Consider the following 18172-nt stretch of genomic DNA (forward strand, 5'->3'; position numbering starts at 1 on the left):
GTTTGAGAATTTATATAGTCAATCTCAATTTACTTGAAATAAGCACAATTATTTAGTAATTATTTGCATCAATGGTTCGTCCTCGATCCTATAGAGGAACTAGCTACCAAGAATCTTTAAACAATAAGAAAACAAAGCAATTGGAGAATTCCACCTTAAATTGAAGGAAAAGGTGGAAATAAGCGTAAATAGAAAGCATACTTCCAACAGGTTTTTTCCATAAAACAATTTAAAATTTGTTTAATAAATTACAAGTATAAAATATTAGATGTTCTGGAGATTAACAATATGAAATAAATTAGCAGCAAAAAAAGAACAAACTTTTACTCAATAGTCGTCTCATTGTGTGGTTTATGAACAATTTTTGTTTTGTTGAGACATTGGATTCTCCTATGACTCATATTGTATTCACATAAATCCAAACTTACTTAGGAGCCGTTTGGACAGTATTTGTTTTTCCAAAGAATATTTTCAAATCATTGTTTGGTTATACATTTAACTGAACTTTTGAAGATGAGTTTTAAAAAGTTAGTCCGTTTGGACAGAAGAATTTTTTTCTTTTTTTTAATTTTTTTTTACTTTTTTGCGAAATCAGCGTTTGTTCATAAAATTTTCAATTTTTACTTGAAGATGCATTTTGAATTTTTTCGAAATTTTGAAAAACTCCAAAAAACTATTTTTCAAAATTTTTACTCAGATTACTCACAAAACTTTAAAAACAACCCAAAATTATATTCATGTCCAAAGACAACTCTAATTTTCAAATATCATTTTCACTTGAAATTTTTTTCACTTTTTTTTGGAATTTTACAATTCTTATGTCCAAACGCCCACTTAGTTTCAATTTTGAAAAATTAATTTTCACCTCTTTTTCAAGTAAACAATATTTAGCTCTCACAAAACTACAATATTTTTTCAAGTAAAATGCATGTCCAAACACAATTTCGATTTTCAAATATTTTTTTCAACTTAACTTCAATTTTTTTTTCCCTTTTTCAAATCTCACATTTTTTTTAATGTCCAAACGGCTACTTAGAATAATCTTTTTCTTCTGAGCGTGGGGTCAGGATAAGGTATTATTTTAATATTACTCCACACGTGCTACTAAAATTAAAATAAAATGTATAAAAAAGAAAAGAAAAAAGAGAGTGCATCACCACTATCAGCCGAATATCTGTGACAATTACCGAAGAAAAAAAACGAACTTTCATGAATAACTATTGTTTGGAGACTTATTATTGAGCGTAGTTATAATTTAGCTAATTATATTCCGTAGCTAATAATTGTTTGTCATGGATATATGTCACCGTATTCGCTGTATTGAGATTTTTAATGACATACCAACATTTATCAAGTTAGCTTTATTACCAGGGTTGTAATGAAAAATTATTTCATTCCAGCAGATCAAACTCGACAACCAAGATCTTCTTTCCTACTTCGAGATACCAAGAAACAGAGAGAGTCGAAGGAGAAGAGAGAGGTTTGAGGAAAAAGTTGTATATATTTGTATTTTGCGATAAAATATAAAAAATGGCTATAAATAATAATATTTTGAAAGTGTTTTAATTTATAATACTGAAAAAAGACTTCCGGGCCACTTAAACTTGTACCTGCTTGTCAACCCGGTAGATGAACTTAGAACTTTCCCATTTAAATACTTCAACTCTATAAAATGCATATAAATACACACCTCTGGCCGTTACCATACTTATGTGGCAACAAGGTAACCGATGTCGTAGTAGTGTGTGATGCTCACGCTAGAAAGGAGCGTGGAAATACTTTTTAATTAAAAAATACTAAAATAAATAAATCATAAATCAAATGAAAAGAAAAAGCAAAGAGAAAAGAAAACTCAACCCACTTTCTCCCTCCCGCTTCCCACCGCCGGCCTCCTCTCTCCTTTCTTTTCTTTCTTTCCCAATTTCACTTCTTGCCATTGCTCCACCATTTTTGTCATCTCCATTTCACCACAAGTGCCTTTAACCATGCAGTACCCAATGAAACCAAAGATCATTCCTTTACCATAATAAAAAAATTACCATGGGAGGCGAAGGAATAACTGTAATGGGTGGAACATCGATGGAGATGGAGATGATAATAAAATTACTGAAAAAAATAGAAGGTTGATGGACAAGTAAATAAGATCAATATTAGCCATTTTCCACCTCTTTACCCCAATCTCATCTCTTACCTGTGCAAATCATTTAGAATTGCAGAGACAAGTTTTTTTATGAAGAAAAAAATTATTTGGCGATCAATCTTGCAACCAGATCTTCAAGTCAAAGTTCAAATAAATCAAATCGTTAGTAGATAAGATCAAACTACTATTGATTTGCCCATTCGAAGCAACGCTTGGTGAAGGTCAGATCTGTAGATTTTTCTTTTTAATAGTTCTTGCTTTGTTAGTGAGAAGGGGACGAAATATAGAAGAGTAAGGTAGTGGAGTGAAAAAAAATGACAGATGCCAGAATTTTTTTTAGTGATACTTGAAGGTTTCCGCCGAGTTCTAAAAAGAAGAAGAAGGAGTGCACACAATTACAAAGAATCTGACAAAAAATAATTATTAAGAAAAGAAAAAAGCGGGATCCATAATTTACAAGTGTCAAGAAAATATAATGTGGAAGACACGGCAATAGAAAATATTAAATTTTATTCATGTCAGCAGCGACTGAACAACACTCATGATCGTGGGTGTTTATTTATAGTCATTTAGTTAAGTTGAGGTGCTTAAATGGAAAAGTTCTAAGTTTATCTATGTCACGACCCAAAATCTAACCATGGGCGTGATGGTGCCTATCGTGTTACAAAGCAAGCCTACTTCCCAAAATATTACTACTAAACTGAATATAAGAATTTAATAAAATATTTCAACATTTAAAATTTTTATAAACTAAATCAACTCTAAATATAATATAGAAAAATACGGGAATGAGCCCCAAACATCGGGGTGTCACTAAGTCATGAGCGTCTAAAACTATAAACTAAGATATATAAACTGTCTAACTATCCAAAAGAAGAAATGACAAAAGGAGTAACAAGGGCTTGCGGACGCTAGCAGCTACCTTACAATCTCCACAGATAGCCGGCCTGAACTCAACGATCGCCGCGCTCTAACTCACCTGGATCTACACATAAAGTGCAGGGTGTAGTATGAGTACAACCACCTCAGCAAGTAACAGAAATAACTAAGGAACTGAGCAGTAGTGACGAGCTAAGTAAAACAGTCCAATTATTTATTTTCACAATTTAAAAATAAACAGAAATAAACAGGTAAATTCCATAACTCATTAAATGCCACAAAGAAGTTTAACATATAAATGCAGCAACAACACAAATAAATACAGCCTCACAGCAGTGTCATTTCATCACTCATCACTCGCACTCAGCACTCAACACTCAACACTCAACACTCACTGAGGGTGTGTACAGACTCCGGAGGGGCTCCCAAAGCCCAAGCGCTAAGCACGAACAACTCACGTGCCATCATATCAATACCTGGATCCGCACGGTCAACTCACGCACTATGGTATCAATACCTGGACCCGCACGGTCAACTCACGTGCTACGCGGACAACTCACGCGCTATGGTATTAATATCCTCACAACCAGGCCCTCGGCCTCACTCAATCATGTACCTCACTAGCCTCACCATCATCAACAAATAAGGGAACACAACCCACATCAAGTATCACAGCATATTAGCAAATAATAGAGACTGAGGTAAACATGTACAATAATTTCTATGACTGAGTACAAATAATGTGAGCATGAATAAAGCCTAAACATGATCTCTAACATGAAGACATACAAGTTCAACAACAAGTAACTATGTAAAAACAGATGATGGCCATGAGGCCTCACGGGACGGATCAAGTCTCAATCCCTCGAGGTATACACCCACACGCCCGTCACCTAGCATGGGTATCACCTCCAAACAGTCACACGATATCAAATTCTCCGAGTTTATACCCTCAAAGCCAAAGTTAAAACTGTTACTTACCTTAACAACGTAAAATCCTACTCCGGGATGCCCTCGTCTCTGGACTCGGTCTCCAAAAGCTCCAAATCTAACCATAATCAGATTAATACCATCAACATAGGCTAACGAATCGAATTCCACAATAAAAATTATAAAATATGCCAAATCTAACCATAATCAGAGCTCAATTGTTCAATATGATATCATTTATACATGAAGAAACGACGTCGAAACATAAGAAAAACGAGTGCAACACAACCCAAACCTATCCAAAACTCACCCGAGGCCCTCGGGACCTCAACCAATAATTCCAACAAGTCACATATCACTACCTGAACTTAGTCGGACCTTCGGAACACCCTAAACAACACCAAAACACCAAATCAACATCGAATTCAAGTCTAAGAACTTCTAAACTTCTAAAATTCGCCAACGACGCCGAAACCTATCAAACCACGTCCAAATGACCTCAAATTACATTCCGGATACACTCCTAAGTCTAAAATCACCAAACGAAACTAATCGAATCATAAAAATCCACATCCGAATTCGTTTACTCATAAGTCAACTTCCAGTTAATTTTTCTAATTAACTTTCTAACTAAGAGACTGAGTGTTCATTTCACTCCAAAACTACTCCGAACCCAAACCTACCAACTCGATACAACTCAACACCACTGAACAACACATAAAGATGCAGGAATGGGGAAATAAGGCTATAACTCTCGGAACGACTAGTCGGGTCGTTATAATTTATCGGGATGACAAATGGGTACAAGTTTAAGTGGCCCGGAGGTCATTTTGCCTTTATAATAAATAAGGTGCATTATTTAGCTATAGCATGTAAAATTTATAAGAAAAAAAGGTCATTTCCACTTGTCAAATGGGCCAAATTTATAAAGAGAAGACTGTCAAAGTCTAGTTAAAATAGCACGGGTTAGCCAGTTTTCGGACCGGTCATTCAAAAATAGCCGGCGTTTGCCAAATCATTAAAAAATAACTACTATTTTGCTGCAACAAAGACCGGTCCAGCATAATATACTAGAGTTCGGTGCACCTGTGTATGAACTCCAATATATTATACTAGAGTTCTAGCAAAGTATACTGGAGTATTTTCCGGATTTTGAATAGTATTTTCGTTCATATTTATCTTTACATGAAAAGTGGCTAAATTTTGATGACTTTTGAAACTGTGACTATTTTTGAATGACCATTTGTAAATCTGGCTATTTTTGAATTTTTACCCAAAGTCTGGGGCTAGTTGTTCGCGAAAGCTTAGGGTAGAAAGGGCAGAGGCTCTTGACATTATGCTCTTTTATTAGTTTACACAAATAGCCGGTAGAATTCACTATTTACTTTTTCTAGCCAGAATACATAGATTATACGGTAAATGGCCAAATATACTCTTCTACTTTCAAAAATGGTCTAAGAATACCCCTTGTCATACTATTGGGTTATCTATACCCCTGCAGTCATACTTTGGGTTCAAATATACTCCTCATTTAAACGGAGGGACACGTGTCATCGTCCTGTTGGTCAATTCTAAATATCCCTTAATTAATTAAAAAGATCCATTACCTATACCCGAATTTTTTTTTATTTGTAAAAACTGGAAAAACTATTTTTTTTTTTACTAAAAACTAAAAAAAAAATACATATTTTTTTTTTCCAGTTTTTACAAAAAAAAAACTACTTTAAAAAAACTGAAAATATTTTCTAAAACAATATTTTTGTCAAAACTGAAAAAGCTGAAAATCAATTTTTTAAAGCAATTTTGTTTTGTAAAAACTGAAAAAATTGAATTTGTTTTTACTAAAAACTGAAAAAAATAAAAATATATTTTTTTCCAGTTTTTACAAAAAAACTGCTTTTAAAAAAACTGAAAAATATTTTCTAAAACAATATTTTTGTAAAAACTGAAAAAAACTAAAAAGAAATTTTCTAAAGCAATATTTTTGTAAAAACTGAATAAATAAATATTTTCTTTTTTTTCAATATTTAGTTAAAAATATTTCAGTTTTTTCCAGTTTTTAGTTGCTTTAGAAAATTGATTTTTAGGTTTTTTTCTTCTTCGTGTTTTTACAAAAATATTGTTTTTGAAAATATTTTTCAGTTTTTTGAAAGCAGTTTTTTTTTATAAAAAAATTTCGGGTAGGGGTAATGAGTCTTTTTAATTAATTAGGAGATATTTAGAATTGAACAATAGGACGATGACACGTGTCCCTCCGTTTAAATGAGGGGTATATTTGAACCAAAGTATGATTGCATGTGTATATATAACCCAATAGTATAACGAGGAGTATTCTTAAACCATTTTCGAAAGTACAGAGGTATATTTGACCCTTTGCCGTAGATTTTATAATGATTATATATAATTATACATATATTGTCCATGGATTATAATATATTATATATTCGTCGACTATTTCAAGTTTAAGCATTAGAATAGACAACTATTTAAGTTAATTTTCTATTCTTAAATCAAATAATTTTTTATATTTTACTGGATTGTTATTGTTATATATTTGAAAATAAATCATTAATAATATGCTTTTATAATCACTTAATAGCATATTTTTTTTTTATCAGATATCATCACATAGATTGAGACGAAAGAATATATATTGGAAGATAAGGTAAAGGGAAACGAGGGAGATAGTGAACGTGAATCTACCTATAGTATTTGGATTAACTGATTTTAAATAGCTAATAAGCTTGTAGTGCTAATTTTTTTTTTAAGTTCTGAAACTTATTTTTAAAATAATTATTTACGCGTTTGGATAAAAGTGATGAAATTGATAATAAACAGTTGATTGTTTGATTAAAAAGTGCTAATAAGTTATTCTTTTATTAAAATGACTAAAATACAAAAGATTATAAATTAAAAATTTCTAATTATAACGTTAGCCAAACCCCTCTAATTAGTTTGTGGCAGTGGATTTAATTAGCTGAGTTCTGGTTTTCTGATCAAAGACAAGAATGATGAACGGGGAAATTTCAAAATCAAGTTCTCAGCAGCTGTCTATTGAGAATGCTAAACAGCTCCTCAATTCTGTCGATGCCTTTCTCTTCGACTGCGATGGTAATCACTCACCTTATATATTCTATTACTATGTCATTTTGTATTAAAAGAGATTCTTGTTTTTACAAATTTCTGTTTCTCACCCTTTTGTAGGTGTAATTTGGAAAGGCGATAAATTGATTGATGGCGTTCCCCAAACACTTGACATGCTTCGCTCCCTTGTATTTCCAATTCCTTATTATTATTCTCTTCATTTTCCTTTTTTTTTTTTTTTTTTTTTTTGTGAAATTTTGTATAAAAGGATACAAGAGGAAGATTAATGGGGACCCGGGGTTTATTGGAAATAGGGCAGATTTAGGGTACAAGTTATGGGTCCACTTGAACAAGTAACTTTAGCTCAAATTAAATAAGTAGAAATAATAGATTTCCACTAAATAAGTAGAAATTATAGATTTTCAAATCTAGAAAATCAAATGGACTATGGTAGAATTTTGAACTCGAACTCATAAAGTTCAAATCTTGGATGCGTCTCTGATTGGAAACACCATAATGAAACAACAATGTTTAAATCTGCTATATACGAATCCTCTATCTATTTGGACCCATTTAATTCTGTAGGGGAAGAACCTTAGTTCTACGGGTTCAATCAAACTAGTATTTTTGATACAGAACATAGATTTATATGTGAAAAACAGCCAATTTTCAAAAATGTAAATATTCTGAACCCATAATTTTAAAAGCATAGTGAGTTCAGTGCCGGGAATTTTAATGGTTGAACTCATTAAGTTAAAATCTTGTATCCGATGCTGGTTTCATTCCTATAGTTTATCTTTTAAGGCAAACATTGTTGTGCTATAATTAGGGAAAATGCCTAGTTATCTGCTTTCTTGTGGACATGGCCATCCACATCTCTGGGTGTGCATATGCATGAATTGAGACGCAAATTCACAACAGCCAAAAGTTATATGCTTTTGTGTGGATGTGTATTCATGTAATAGCTATGTGTCTATCTTGAGATGCATATGCCCTCAGCAAAGTTGGCACTTTCATGTGGATTTTTTATGCTTGTATAACTGACTGTGTATGATGTATACTGAGATTGAGATGCTGTTGATATGCAGGGTAAGAAGCTGGTATTTGTAACAAATAACTCAACAAAATCAAGAAAGAAATATGCTGAGAAGTTCCATTCCCTTGGAATTCCTGTTAATGAGGTTTTACAATTCTAGTTTTTATTAGTATTACAAATACCAAAACTACATTTCTGTCAATTTGTAGAAGTAAATTTTCGTTGTTTCTGCAGGATGAGATATTCTCGTCCTCATTTGCTGCAGCAATGTATCTGAAAGTCAATGATTTTCCAAGAGAAAAGAAGGTTAGTTATCATGAGTATTCACCTGAGTGTATATGGGTAGATATCTAATAAATATCTGATCAGAAGGGGACACTTTGAAATTTGCTGATCTGATGTATGGTAAGTAGTATTCTAGTTGTGCAATGTTAAACGTTGATGATCTGGATAAAAGTTTTCTGAAATCCACTTTCACTTGCTATACAAATTACATGCGGTACTGTTTAAATCAAAGATTTGTTCTGCTGATTAACTGAAGGTTTGTATTTATGGTTTGAAATATGTTGCAAAACATTAACGAGGCTCCAAGTGGCACACAACTATATTGTTGCCTCCCACAATTTAGAGACCAGATTCCAAACTAAGCATTAGTGTTATTCCTAATGTTACTGTTGAAGTCTCAATAACCTTTGTTCCATCGGATGGAAAACCTTTGTAATTTCCTTCAATTTTTAATAAAGGTAATTTCGTTCATCTAAACAAAGTGCAATTAAACCAAAAGAGAAAGAAATATGTAAGGTAATAAAGTTAGAAATCTAGTAGAGCTAGATAAGTGGATAGATTTATTATAGATATTAACAAATCTGGATACAAATTTCCAATATTTCACCTTGTTAAAAAGAATCTTTACCCCTATTGAATTTGACGAAATATTTAAAAAAGGACAAAAAGTTTGAATGCACTGATAAATTTTTTTAAAGGATTCATTTACTTGTGCCACCATCTTTATAATTTTATGTTTGAAGTGATCTTACGTCTTCATAATGATAATTTCTTTATTTACACCAAAATGTTTGGGAAATGAACCCGCAAAAGACATTGTGATTTATGATCTGAAACTTTTTGATGAGCTAGACCTTTTAAGCCAAATCTCCTAAACTACACTGGAAGAGTCCAATGGGGTTAGCTAACACCATTAACCTGCTTGTAACATCACCAGTAAGTGGCGAAGTTGAGATCCCAAGGGTTATGCACTATTTTGTTGCCAACGTGCTAGAGTTTTTCCTTTGTACTTGATCACTTTCTACATATGTCAGACAATGAGAGTTTCTAAGTTTTGTAGTTCATTGTTGCATAGGAATTCTTGTTGTATCTTGTATAGTGCGTGATTGTGGTCTTGTCATTTCTATCTCAAAATCCAAAATATTAATTTGTCTGCTTGTTTCTTTTCAAATTTCAATAGATTTCCCAATTTTCGCATTAACTTCTTTCTTGTAATTGGAGATGCTGGGTTGTTGCGGCAGAGTTAAAAAAATTTCACAAGTTTTGTCATTGCCCAAAATTTGATTATGCAGCTTATTTACATCTTCATTTATTTCCCGAAAAGCATTCCGCATTGAGGTCATACCAAAGCATCTTGTCAGAAGCATAGTCTACTGTGACTTCATTATCGCCTAACTCCTCACTAATTGTCCCGGCTCATCTAAGTTAGACCTGAACTTGATTTGGCAGGTTTATGTAATAGGCGAGGAAGGCATACTGGAAGAACTGAAGCTAGCTGGTTTTACAGCACTAGGTGGCCCGGTATGTGATCCTCTGTGCTCTCATATTCTTAGTAAGTAGTGTGACGGAATTGGATAATGTTGGGATTAGAAGAGCATCTTGTGGGGTATTTAGGTGCTGTCGTCCTCCCATTACGTTTTATTGATATCAAATTTTCAATAATAATTTAGCCTAATAACATATCGGAAGTCTGAAACATCTGGTAGTCACTCTAACTCTCTGTATCTCTCTCCCCTTCATCCTTTTTTTCATCTGAGCACTTGTGCAGCAATAGCCTCTCTCCCCTTTCTTTAATTTAGTATAATTGAACATCACATATTTTGGGAGTTTTAAAGTGCTGTTATATGTATAGACACCCTTTAGATAGGAAGTATAATTTTTAGGCATTGCAGCTGAATTCGAACATTCTTGCAGGCAGATGGAAAGAAGAACCCTGAACTGAAATCAAATTGCCTCTTTGAGCATGATAAGAGCGTAAAGTACACCTTTCCAATAACTAATACAGGTTTCTTTTTCCATTATTGTCTACTGAGCACAGACAATGCTATTTCTATCTTCAGGTTGGAGCTGTTGTTGTTGGACTTGACCAATATATCAACTTTTATAAGCTACAGTATGTCTCTTTCTAGGCCTCCCTTTTTGATATACTTGAATTGTAGCTTCTGATTCTTATATGATGTCTGTGTTATTGAAGGGGTTTGGTAAAGTAAATGTATGAAAGAATGCTGTTTCCTAATAATTTTGAAAATTGGAAAATATGTTTTCAAATGAGGTACTTCAAGCAAAGCTGAAAGACAAATTCATCTCTGGCATCTTTGCCATTTGCTAAAGTGATCCTTGAAATGGCATTGTTGTGGCTGCATGTAGGTATGGAGCTCTTTGCATCCGTGAGAATCCTGGTTGCCTCTTTATTGCGACTAACCGTGATGCATCGGGACATTTAACTGATCTTCAAGAGTGGCCTGGTGAATTTCATTTTAGTGTCCATCAATAAAGATTGATTTCAATTTCAGTGTTCTTGCAAATGCTTGCTACTTTTGTAAAGATCCTTTTTGGTTGTGACTGTAGGTGCGGGATGTATGGTTGCTGCAGTATGCGGAGCAACCCAAAAAGAGCCTATTGTAGTTGGGAAGCCGTCGACCTTTCTAATGGACTTTCTATTGCAGAAGTAAGTTTTATGCAGCCTAGTAAATTAACCTATTTGAGAAAGCTAGTTATGAATAGATGGCCTCTGGGTTGGTGACACAGATTGTAGTTGAACGATGAGTTTGGAAGAGCTCTAGCATTGAGTAGATGTCATGGGAGTTTGAGAGTTGCAAAATTATTTGCATTCTAAATTGGTTCCATTTATCATTCAACAGATATAACATCACTACATCCAGGATGTGTATGGTGGGCGACAGATTGGACACTGATATTCTATTTGGACAGAACGCCGGGTGTAGAACTCTCCTTGTTTTTTCAGGTCTATGAATGCTTTCAATTTCCTCAAATTTGTTCAGGAAAAGGCCCAAAATTTACCCCTTTACTATATGATATTGTTTAATTTTGCTCTTCATACACTTTTGGTCAATTCATAGTTCATACCCTTACCGTTACCAAATCATCTCTTATTATCTCTTGTCGCTAACGTAGCTCCAACATGAAATGAGTAGACTCCACGTGTCCAAATTCTTCGAGAAAAAAGTCCAAATTTACCTGTCAATTTTTTACTATGGTTTAAAATTACTCTTAGCTTTGAGCTCCCGTAGGGGTTAGGGGCAAAAACGAGACTTTTTCCTTACGGCAGGGGTAATACTAGACCAGAAGTCTAACCGAGGGGAACCGGCAAAGTTGATCAATTTCGGATAGGACGGGGCAATTTTGACCTTTTTACCAATTTGTAACTTTCAATAATAGCTTTGTAAAAAAAATATTGTCTTTGCTGCTATGATTTGCAGGTGTAGTTAATGAATCAGCTTTTCAAGATTTATCCAAGGAACTCCAAGTCCAACCAGAATACTATACCAATTCTGTATCTGACATTCTCAAGTATGTGTAGACTGATATTCTAAAGTGGTGTGTAGCATTCTTTGCAAACAGCAAAAGCTGCCTGCCCATTGTTGAAACAGAGGAAACCAGCAAATTAAAGGGTAACAAATTATGTATAAGTTGACTACTGAAGTCTGATTTTTCTTGCACTTTGTTTAATCTGATTGAAGAAAAATAGGAGTGTTCAAGGGAATTGGGAACTCCTCCTAATAAGGGAAATGTGAGTCAAGTTTAGAAGAAGTCTACTGTGAGGCAATAAAGAGTTTATTTTTTTATTCTAGCCGACGGTCTATCGGAAATAACCTGTCCTCCTTGAGTAGGAGTAAGGTATGCGTACACAATATACTCCCCAGACCTCACTTATGGGAATTTACTGAGTTTGTTGTTGTTGTTGTATTTAGAATTAGTCCCGATGTAGAAATGGTCAAAAATCATTAATTGGACTAATTTGGTTATCCTAGAGGGATTTGATCTTCCCAACCTCTTAAACTACAATTAGTTGGCGAAACTAAAATTAGTTGGCGAATATATCACATATGTATAATCAATATTTGATATAGTTATAACCTTGTATAATGCGTGTATACTTGTGTATATCGGCTATACAAAAAAACAGTGAATCCAGCCTGTTCAAGACCACTTACAAATTTTTATTCTTTTAATCTTTTCGAATGATTGATTAGCCAGTTTTGAATTTTCAAAACTATAACGTGCAATAGAAATGTCGATTTTATATTATAGTTACTTGTATCATCCTATATGTAAAAAGACCAGACCCTTATTCTATCTTTTGGAGTATTTTTTTCTTCTAACCACGCACTTGTCGAACATAACTACAATCGCATTAGGATCAAGACTTGTCAAATTCCATTTTTTTTTTTTTTCATTTTTACACTATAAAACAAAGAACGAAAGCCAAAACTTGTCCAAACTTTCTCTCACAAATAGCCTCCTCCTAAGTAAAATACGTGATTATTACACTACTAGAAATCTGCGTGAAATAGAATGAGGAACCTCGTAAAGATTGTCCTTGTGCTTTCTATCATTTCTCTCCTCCTAACATCAGCAGTTGCTCCTCCAAGCGGCGGCGGCGGCGGAGGAGGAGGAGGAAGAGGTGGCGGTGGAAGTGGCGGTGGAGGTAAAGGTGGCGGTGGCAGTGGCAGTGGCGGTGGAGGTAAAGGTGGCGGCGGTGGTGGCAGTGGAAAATCTGGTGGCGGTTCCAAAGGTAGTGGTGGCGGAGTAAAGGGAGGTGGTGGCTCAAACAATAGAGGAACAAGTCCTGGAGGCGGCGGTGGTGGCAGCGGCGGCGGTGGAAGAAATATTGGAGGAAACAGTGGGGTTCGGCCGTTACCTCGCGGTTATCCGGCAAGCAGTAGTTCATCTACTTCTTTAGGTTGGTCTTGTATCGCCATGTCTTTATTTGCTTACCTTTCATTTCTTAATTTTTAAGAAATTGAATTAAAAAAAATTGCGTGTAAAATAGAGTTATTCTTTCGTAAAGTAAATGGACAATAAACATTGTATCCGTGATTATTCATTTTACACTGTCAATATACTGTCGTAAAAAGTTATGCAGACAATTAATTTCGTTTATCTTTCAAGTAATTTGATTGTATAATTTATAAATATTGATCGATAATATAATTCTTTTACACCTATTATAAAAAAGGTTATTGCTATATCTTTCAGGTTTTCATGTCAATTAATATTCGGAGTATTTTAGGACACATATATTAATATACTATTAGATTACAAGGCTGCACGTTAGGGCAAAAATTTGCTTTTTCAAGACACCTGTGGGACGTCTAATGGAGTAGTTGACTAGTCGTAAATTATCTTCAACTTCAAATGGAATATTTAAAAGATATTCTAATTTTGACAAATAAAATATTATACTGCGATAAAAATGAAAGATAATTACCTAAGGGAAAAAACCTCTCTTTTGTTCTAACAATCATCGGCTCATTAATTTAGAGATGAATTCATTTGTCTTTTTTCAAGAGGCCAACAAAGGCAATGCATGTACGCAAGATTAATTTTGAGATGTGCAAGAGTTGTTTGGTAAGATGGATAAGCAAAAATATTTTTGGAATAAAAATTTAATATTGTCTTATCCTGTGTTTGGGTACTAATTTCGGGATAAGTTATCCCAGAATTAAAAATAGTACTAGGATAACTTATGGCCTTCAGAGGATGAAATAGTAATCTTAGGATAAGTTAACAATCCCATGATTAATATAACATATCAAACTGTCAATAAGAAAATAATATCAGGATAACTAATACAGTATAACTAATCCCACCATAATTAATCCTACCATAACATGTCTTCAAACCAAAAGAATCTCTTGATACTTAGTAACAAGAAATAAGTGATGCTCCTTAATTTATCAGTACTAGTCTCAGGGTAAACGCTTTACGAGTGTTTCTCATGCCAATGAGTAAAATAATTATTTTAAAATAACATAAATAATATTAAAAGTTGTGTTTGAACTATAAAAAAAAGTGTAACTTTATAAAAATATGTTTGTAGATATGAAGGATAAATTTCTACCACATGGAAGTTCCCAACGTTTTATAGGAATATATATCTTGTTATAATTATTGTTATTTTTGTGCTCCAATACCGAAAACAAATTAATAAATTAGAAAACTTTTGCCACGGTACCTTTTCGCCTATAACTCTTACAAAAAAAATAAAATAATAAGTAACAATATAAACTCTAAAAATGACTAATGTTGAGCTAATATTTTACAAGAGTTGGTGTTTAAAATTTTCATAGTATGCATAATTTTTAGATGGTAAAAAATAAAATAAAAATAACCAAAGAAAAGGGTTAAAAATTATAGGTAATCAAAAGATGGACTGGTTTTTAATAACATAAGTATATTTTTCAAGAATATAATTATATAAACTGACATATTTTTCCTTTTAAAGAAAGTGAACATTAAATGAAACTTTAAATTGCTTTATCAAATTCACATATGTTCGTGCTTTTTTTTAGTTTACGGAAAATGGTCAAAATTCGAATATTATTTAAAATTAACCTCCATTATACTATTTGGTCAATTGAACCCTTACCGTTATACTTTCGCCCAAATTTACCCCTAATTTAGACGGCCGGCCACATGTCACTCCAGAACTTAATTGACCCATCCCTAATTTAAAAAACGGGTAAAATTAAAAAATAGTTAAATTTACAAGTAGTAATTGAAAAATAGTCATATTTTAAAAAGTAATCAAAATTTAATCACTTTTTATGTAAAGATAAATCTGAACGAAAATACTGTTCAAAATCCGAAAAATATTCCAGTTCGAATTTTTTACATGTGAACTTCCAACATAATATACTGGAGTTCCAGCATAATATGCTGAAAGTTCATACATAGGTGCTCCAGTCTCTAATATATTATGCTGGAACTTTCCGTGTGCTGGAGTTCCAGCGTAATATGCTGGAAGTTCATACACATGTGCACCAATCTCCAGTATATTATGTTGGAACTTTCTGTATTGCACCAAAATAGAGACTACTTTTCAATGACTTTGCAAATGCTCGCTATTTTCACTTTAAAAACCCGAATCCCCTCTAAACCGCCCCGGCCCATCTGAACATCTCCTTTCGCATTGCAATTACACCAAAATAGAAAGAAGAAGAGAATAATTATAATTGGCGTTCAACTACTCCTACTAAACAACATGGATCCAAAGAAGTAGAACAATGGTTGTAAAAGCTTCCCACGCAAAACCAAAAATGACAAAACTTCAGTTCCACTTTCACGATATAGTTAGTGACAAAACCCAACTGCAGTAACAATTGCCCAGGTCAATTCCACTTCTCAATCGCCTACATCTTTTGGTATGCTCACAGTTTTGGATGATTGATTGACAACATGACCAGAAATCAATTCAACAACTTGGAAGAACCTAATTTTTCAACCCTAATTTTTTTTTTTTTACAAAATCTAAAGTTTTTTACTCTGTCTTCTATCTTCAAACTTCCAATTTTCAGACGCGTTTCTGATTCTCTGTGGCGCCAGTGTTTGGTTTCTACTTTGTTTTTTGTTTGACCGTCACATGAATGGACTTTGACTGGCCGTGATCGAACTTTTGCTTGCCGCCGATGGTGCACCTGCAGTAAGGGTTTTACCTCCGATAATGACGGCCACGTCAGTCACCATCGTTCATGGAAACTCCGCCATCTCCACCAACAACCGCCCCAAAACCACCACCTAACATAGAAGTGGAAGAACATTGAAGTTGAAATATTGGAAGAACAGCAATTTTTCGGGGTTAAAGAGGTTCTTTGGTTTTTCCGGATAGAGAGATGAAGAATGGGACTTTTTGGTCAGTGGGGTGAGGTTTAGAGTCGAGTAACGGGTTGTTTAGATTCGGGTGTTTTAAAATTAGGGATGAATCAATTAAGTTATGGTATTACACGTGGTCAGCTGTCTAAATTAGGGGTAAATTTGAGCAAAAATATAACGTTAGGGATTTAATTGACCAATTAGTATAATAAAAGATAATTTTAAATAATATTCGATTGTATAGGTACAATTTTAATCCTTTTCGGTTTAATTTAATATGTATTGTTAATAATATCAAATCTCTATGCATCTAAAACGGGGACAAAGAATTCCACTCAACTAATAGATCTTCCAAAGATTTCTTGAGAAAAAATGAACACACAAAAAAAAATTAATTAAAGGAATATTTGAAAAAAATGAGCATGAAGAAAGAATTAATTGAATATCAACTTATCTCAAATACTAACGGTGAAACTGGATATGTACGCGCCTACTTTGCAGGCCTATGTACAATAAAAAGAAAAACTATTATAACCTAATTATTTGATTTATATAAGATAATATTATAATTAATTTGAAAGTTCAAAATTCTTATCTAGTTCAATAAGTAAATATTTAATGACCAAAATTTTAGTTGATTTTAAAATCTTAAATATTAGGAAATTAACTTAAATTTTAATTTCATCGAATGTGAAATCAGATTTTACGGGGTAAAAAGACGAACGACATTTCACTAAGAGTTTAGGGTTGTACAAAGAAAACCGATAAACCGCACCAAACCGATAATTCGAGTCAAACCGAAAAAATCCCCGATGTGGTTTGGTTTGATATTGGAAGATAAAATCGACCATAATTGGTTTGGTTTGATTTTAAATAAAAAAAAGTCAAACCGAAACCAAACCAACCCGATAGTACATTTATATAATTTTTAAAAATATGTTATACATATAAATATTTATTGTAATGTAATTTATAAATATTTCTTAAACTTTTTCACACTTTTATCTTTTAACGTATTATTTCAAGTTTAGACTTAACATTCTTGAATGATAAATAAATTTTAAAGCCCATAAATGTAGTAACTCAAACAAAATTCAAATCAATACTAATGCTAACAAAAGAAATTCAATTCAATACTAGGAATGATGATAGTGTTGGATAATTATTTTAGTTTTACATTGGTTTATAATGAAAATGCATAACTTAGTTTATCTTTTTCTTTAGTGCTTAGTTATGTAATTAATATAAGTACTTATTAGCTATACTTATTTTAACATGACCTATGTAGTATTTTTAGATTATGTTAATTTTCATTATGGCTTATTAATTAGCAATATTTATTTTATGTAATTTTATTATGTTATCTTTGTTATTGAATATTTTAGTATAATGCTATTACTTATCTCATATTATTGTGTTAGTTTCTTAAAAAATACATTATATAGTTGTATTTTACTAGGACTTAAAAAATATTTGGAGCACAAGTTACATATTTTATGCATGAAGACTTTACCGAAAAAAATCCAAAACCCCGAAAAAACCCGAAAACCCCGAGAAAAATCGAGATTGAAAAATCCGACTTTGTTGATTTTGTTTGGTTTATAAATTTAAAAACCCGACACCATTGGTTTGATTTGATAATTAAAAAATCCAAACCAACCCGACCTATGTACACCCCTAAATTTTATGCCTTTAATATAGTACTAGTCTCTATTTCACGTGTCTCGCACGTGAAGCCTTAACAATTATTGAAAAATTTCTATTTGAAGATAATAACTATTTTAAAAAAATAATTTAGCACATTTCACTATATAGCATACATTGGAACTCTTTGGATAATATCTCTCTTTTTTTCTTTATGATTTAACCAATGTAACAGAGATATAATATGGAAAATGAAAATTCTAAACATTGTTATTTTTGAAAGATATTAAGTTTGAATGAACAAATGACATAAAAAGGGAAAAAAGAGAAAAAGAAAG

The 18172-nt window shown here is 32.8% G+C and overlaps 1 protein-coding gene across 1 annotated transcript; it reads left to right on the forward strand.

Moving 5' to 3' along the window:
- Positions 1 to 6890: 6890 nt before the first annotated feature.
- On the forward strand, positions 6891 to 12078 carry LOC107822134 (phosphoglycolate phosphatase 2). The gene is made up of 11 exons (XM_016648636.2): positions 6891 to 7060; positions 7154 to 7221; positions 8122 to 8214; positions 8304 to 8375; positions 9804 to 9875; positions 10269 to 10328; positions 10415 to 10467; positions 10722 to 10819; positions 10923 to 11022; positions 11216 to 11319; positions 11795 to 12078. The coding sequence occupies exons 1-11, from the start codon at positions 6958 to 6960 to the stop codon at positions 11893 to 11895; spliced, it is 924 nt and encodes a 307-aa protein (XP_016504122.1). The 5' UTR covers positions 6891 to 6957; the 3' UTR covers positions 11896 to 12078.
- Positions 12079 to 18172: the final 6094 nt, after the last annotated feature.

This window comes from Nicotiana tabacum, chromosome 23, assembly GCF_000715075.1.
Source record: "Nicotiana tabacum cultivar K326 chromosome 23, ASM71507v2, whole genome shotgun sequence".
Classification (NCBI taxonomy): Eukaryota; Viridiplantae; Streptophyta; class Magnoliopsida; order Solanales; family Solanaceae; genus Nicotiana; species Nicotiana tabacum.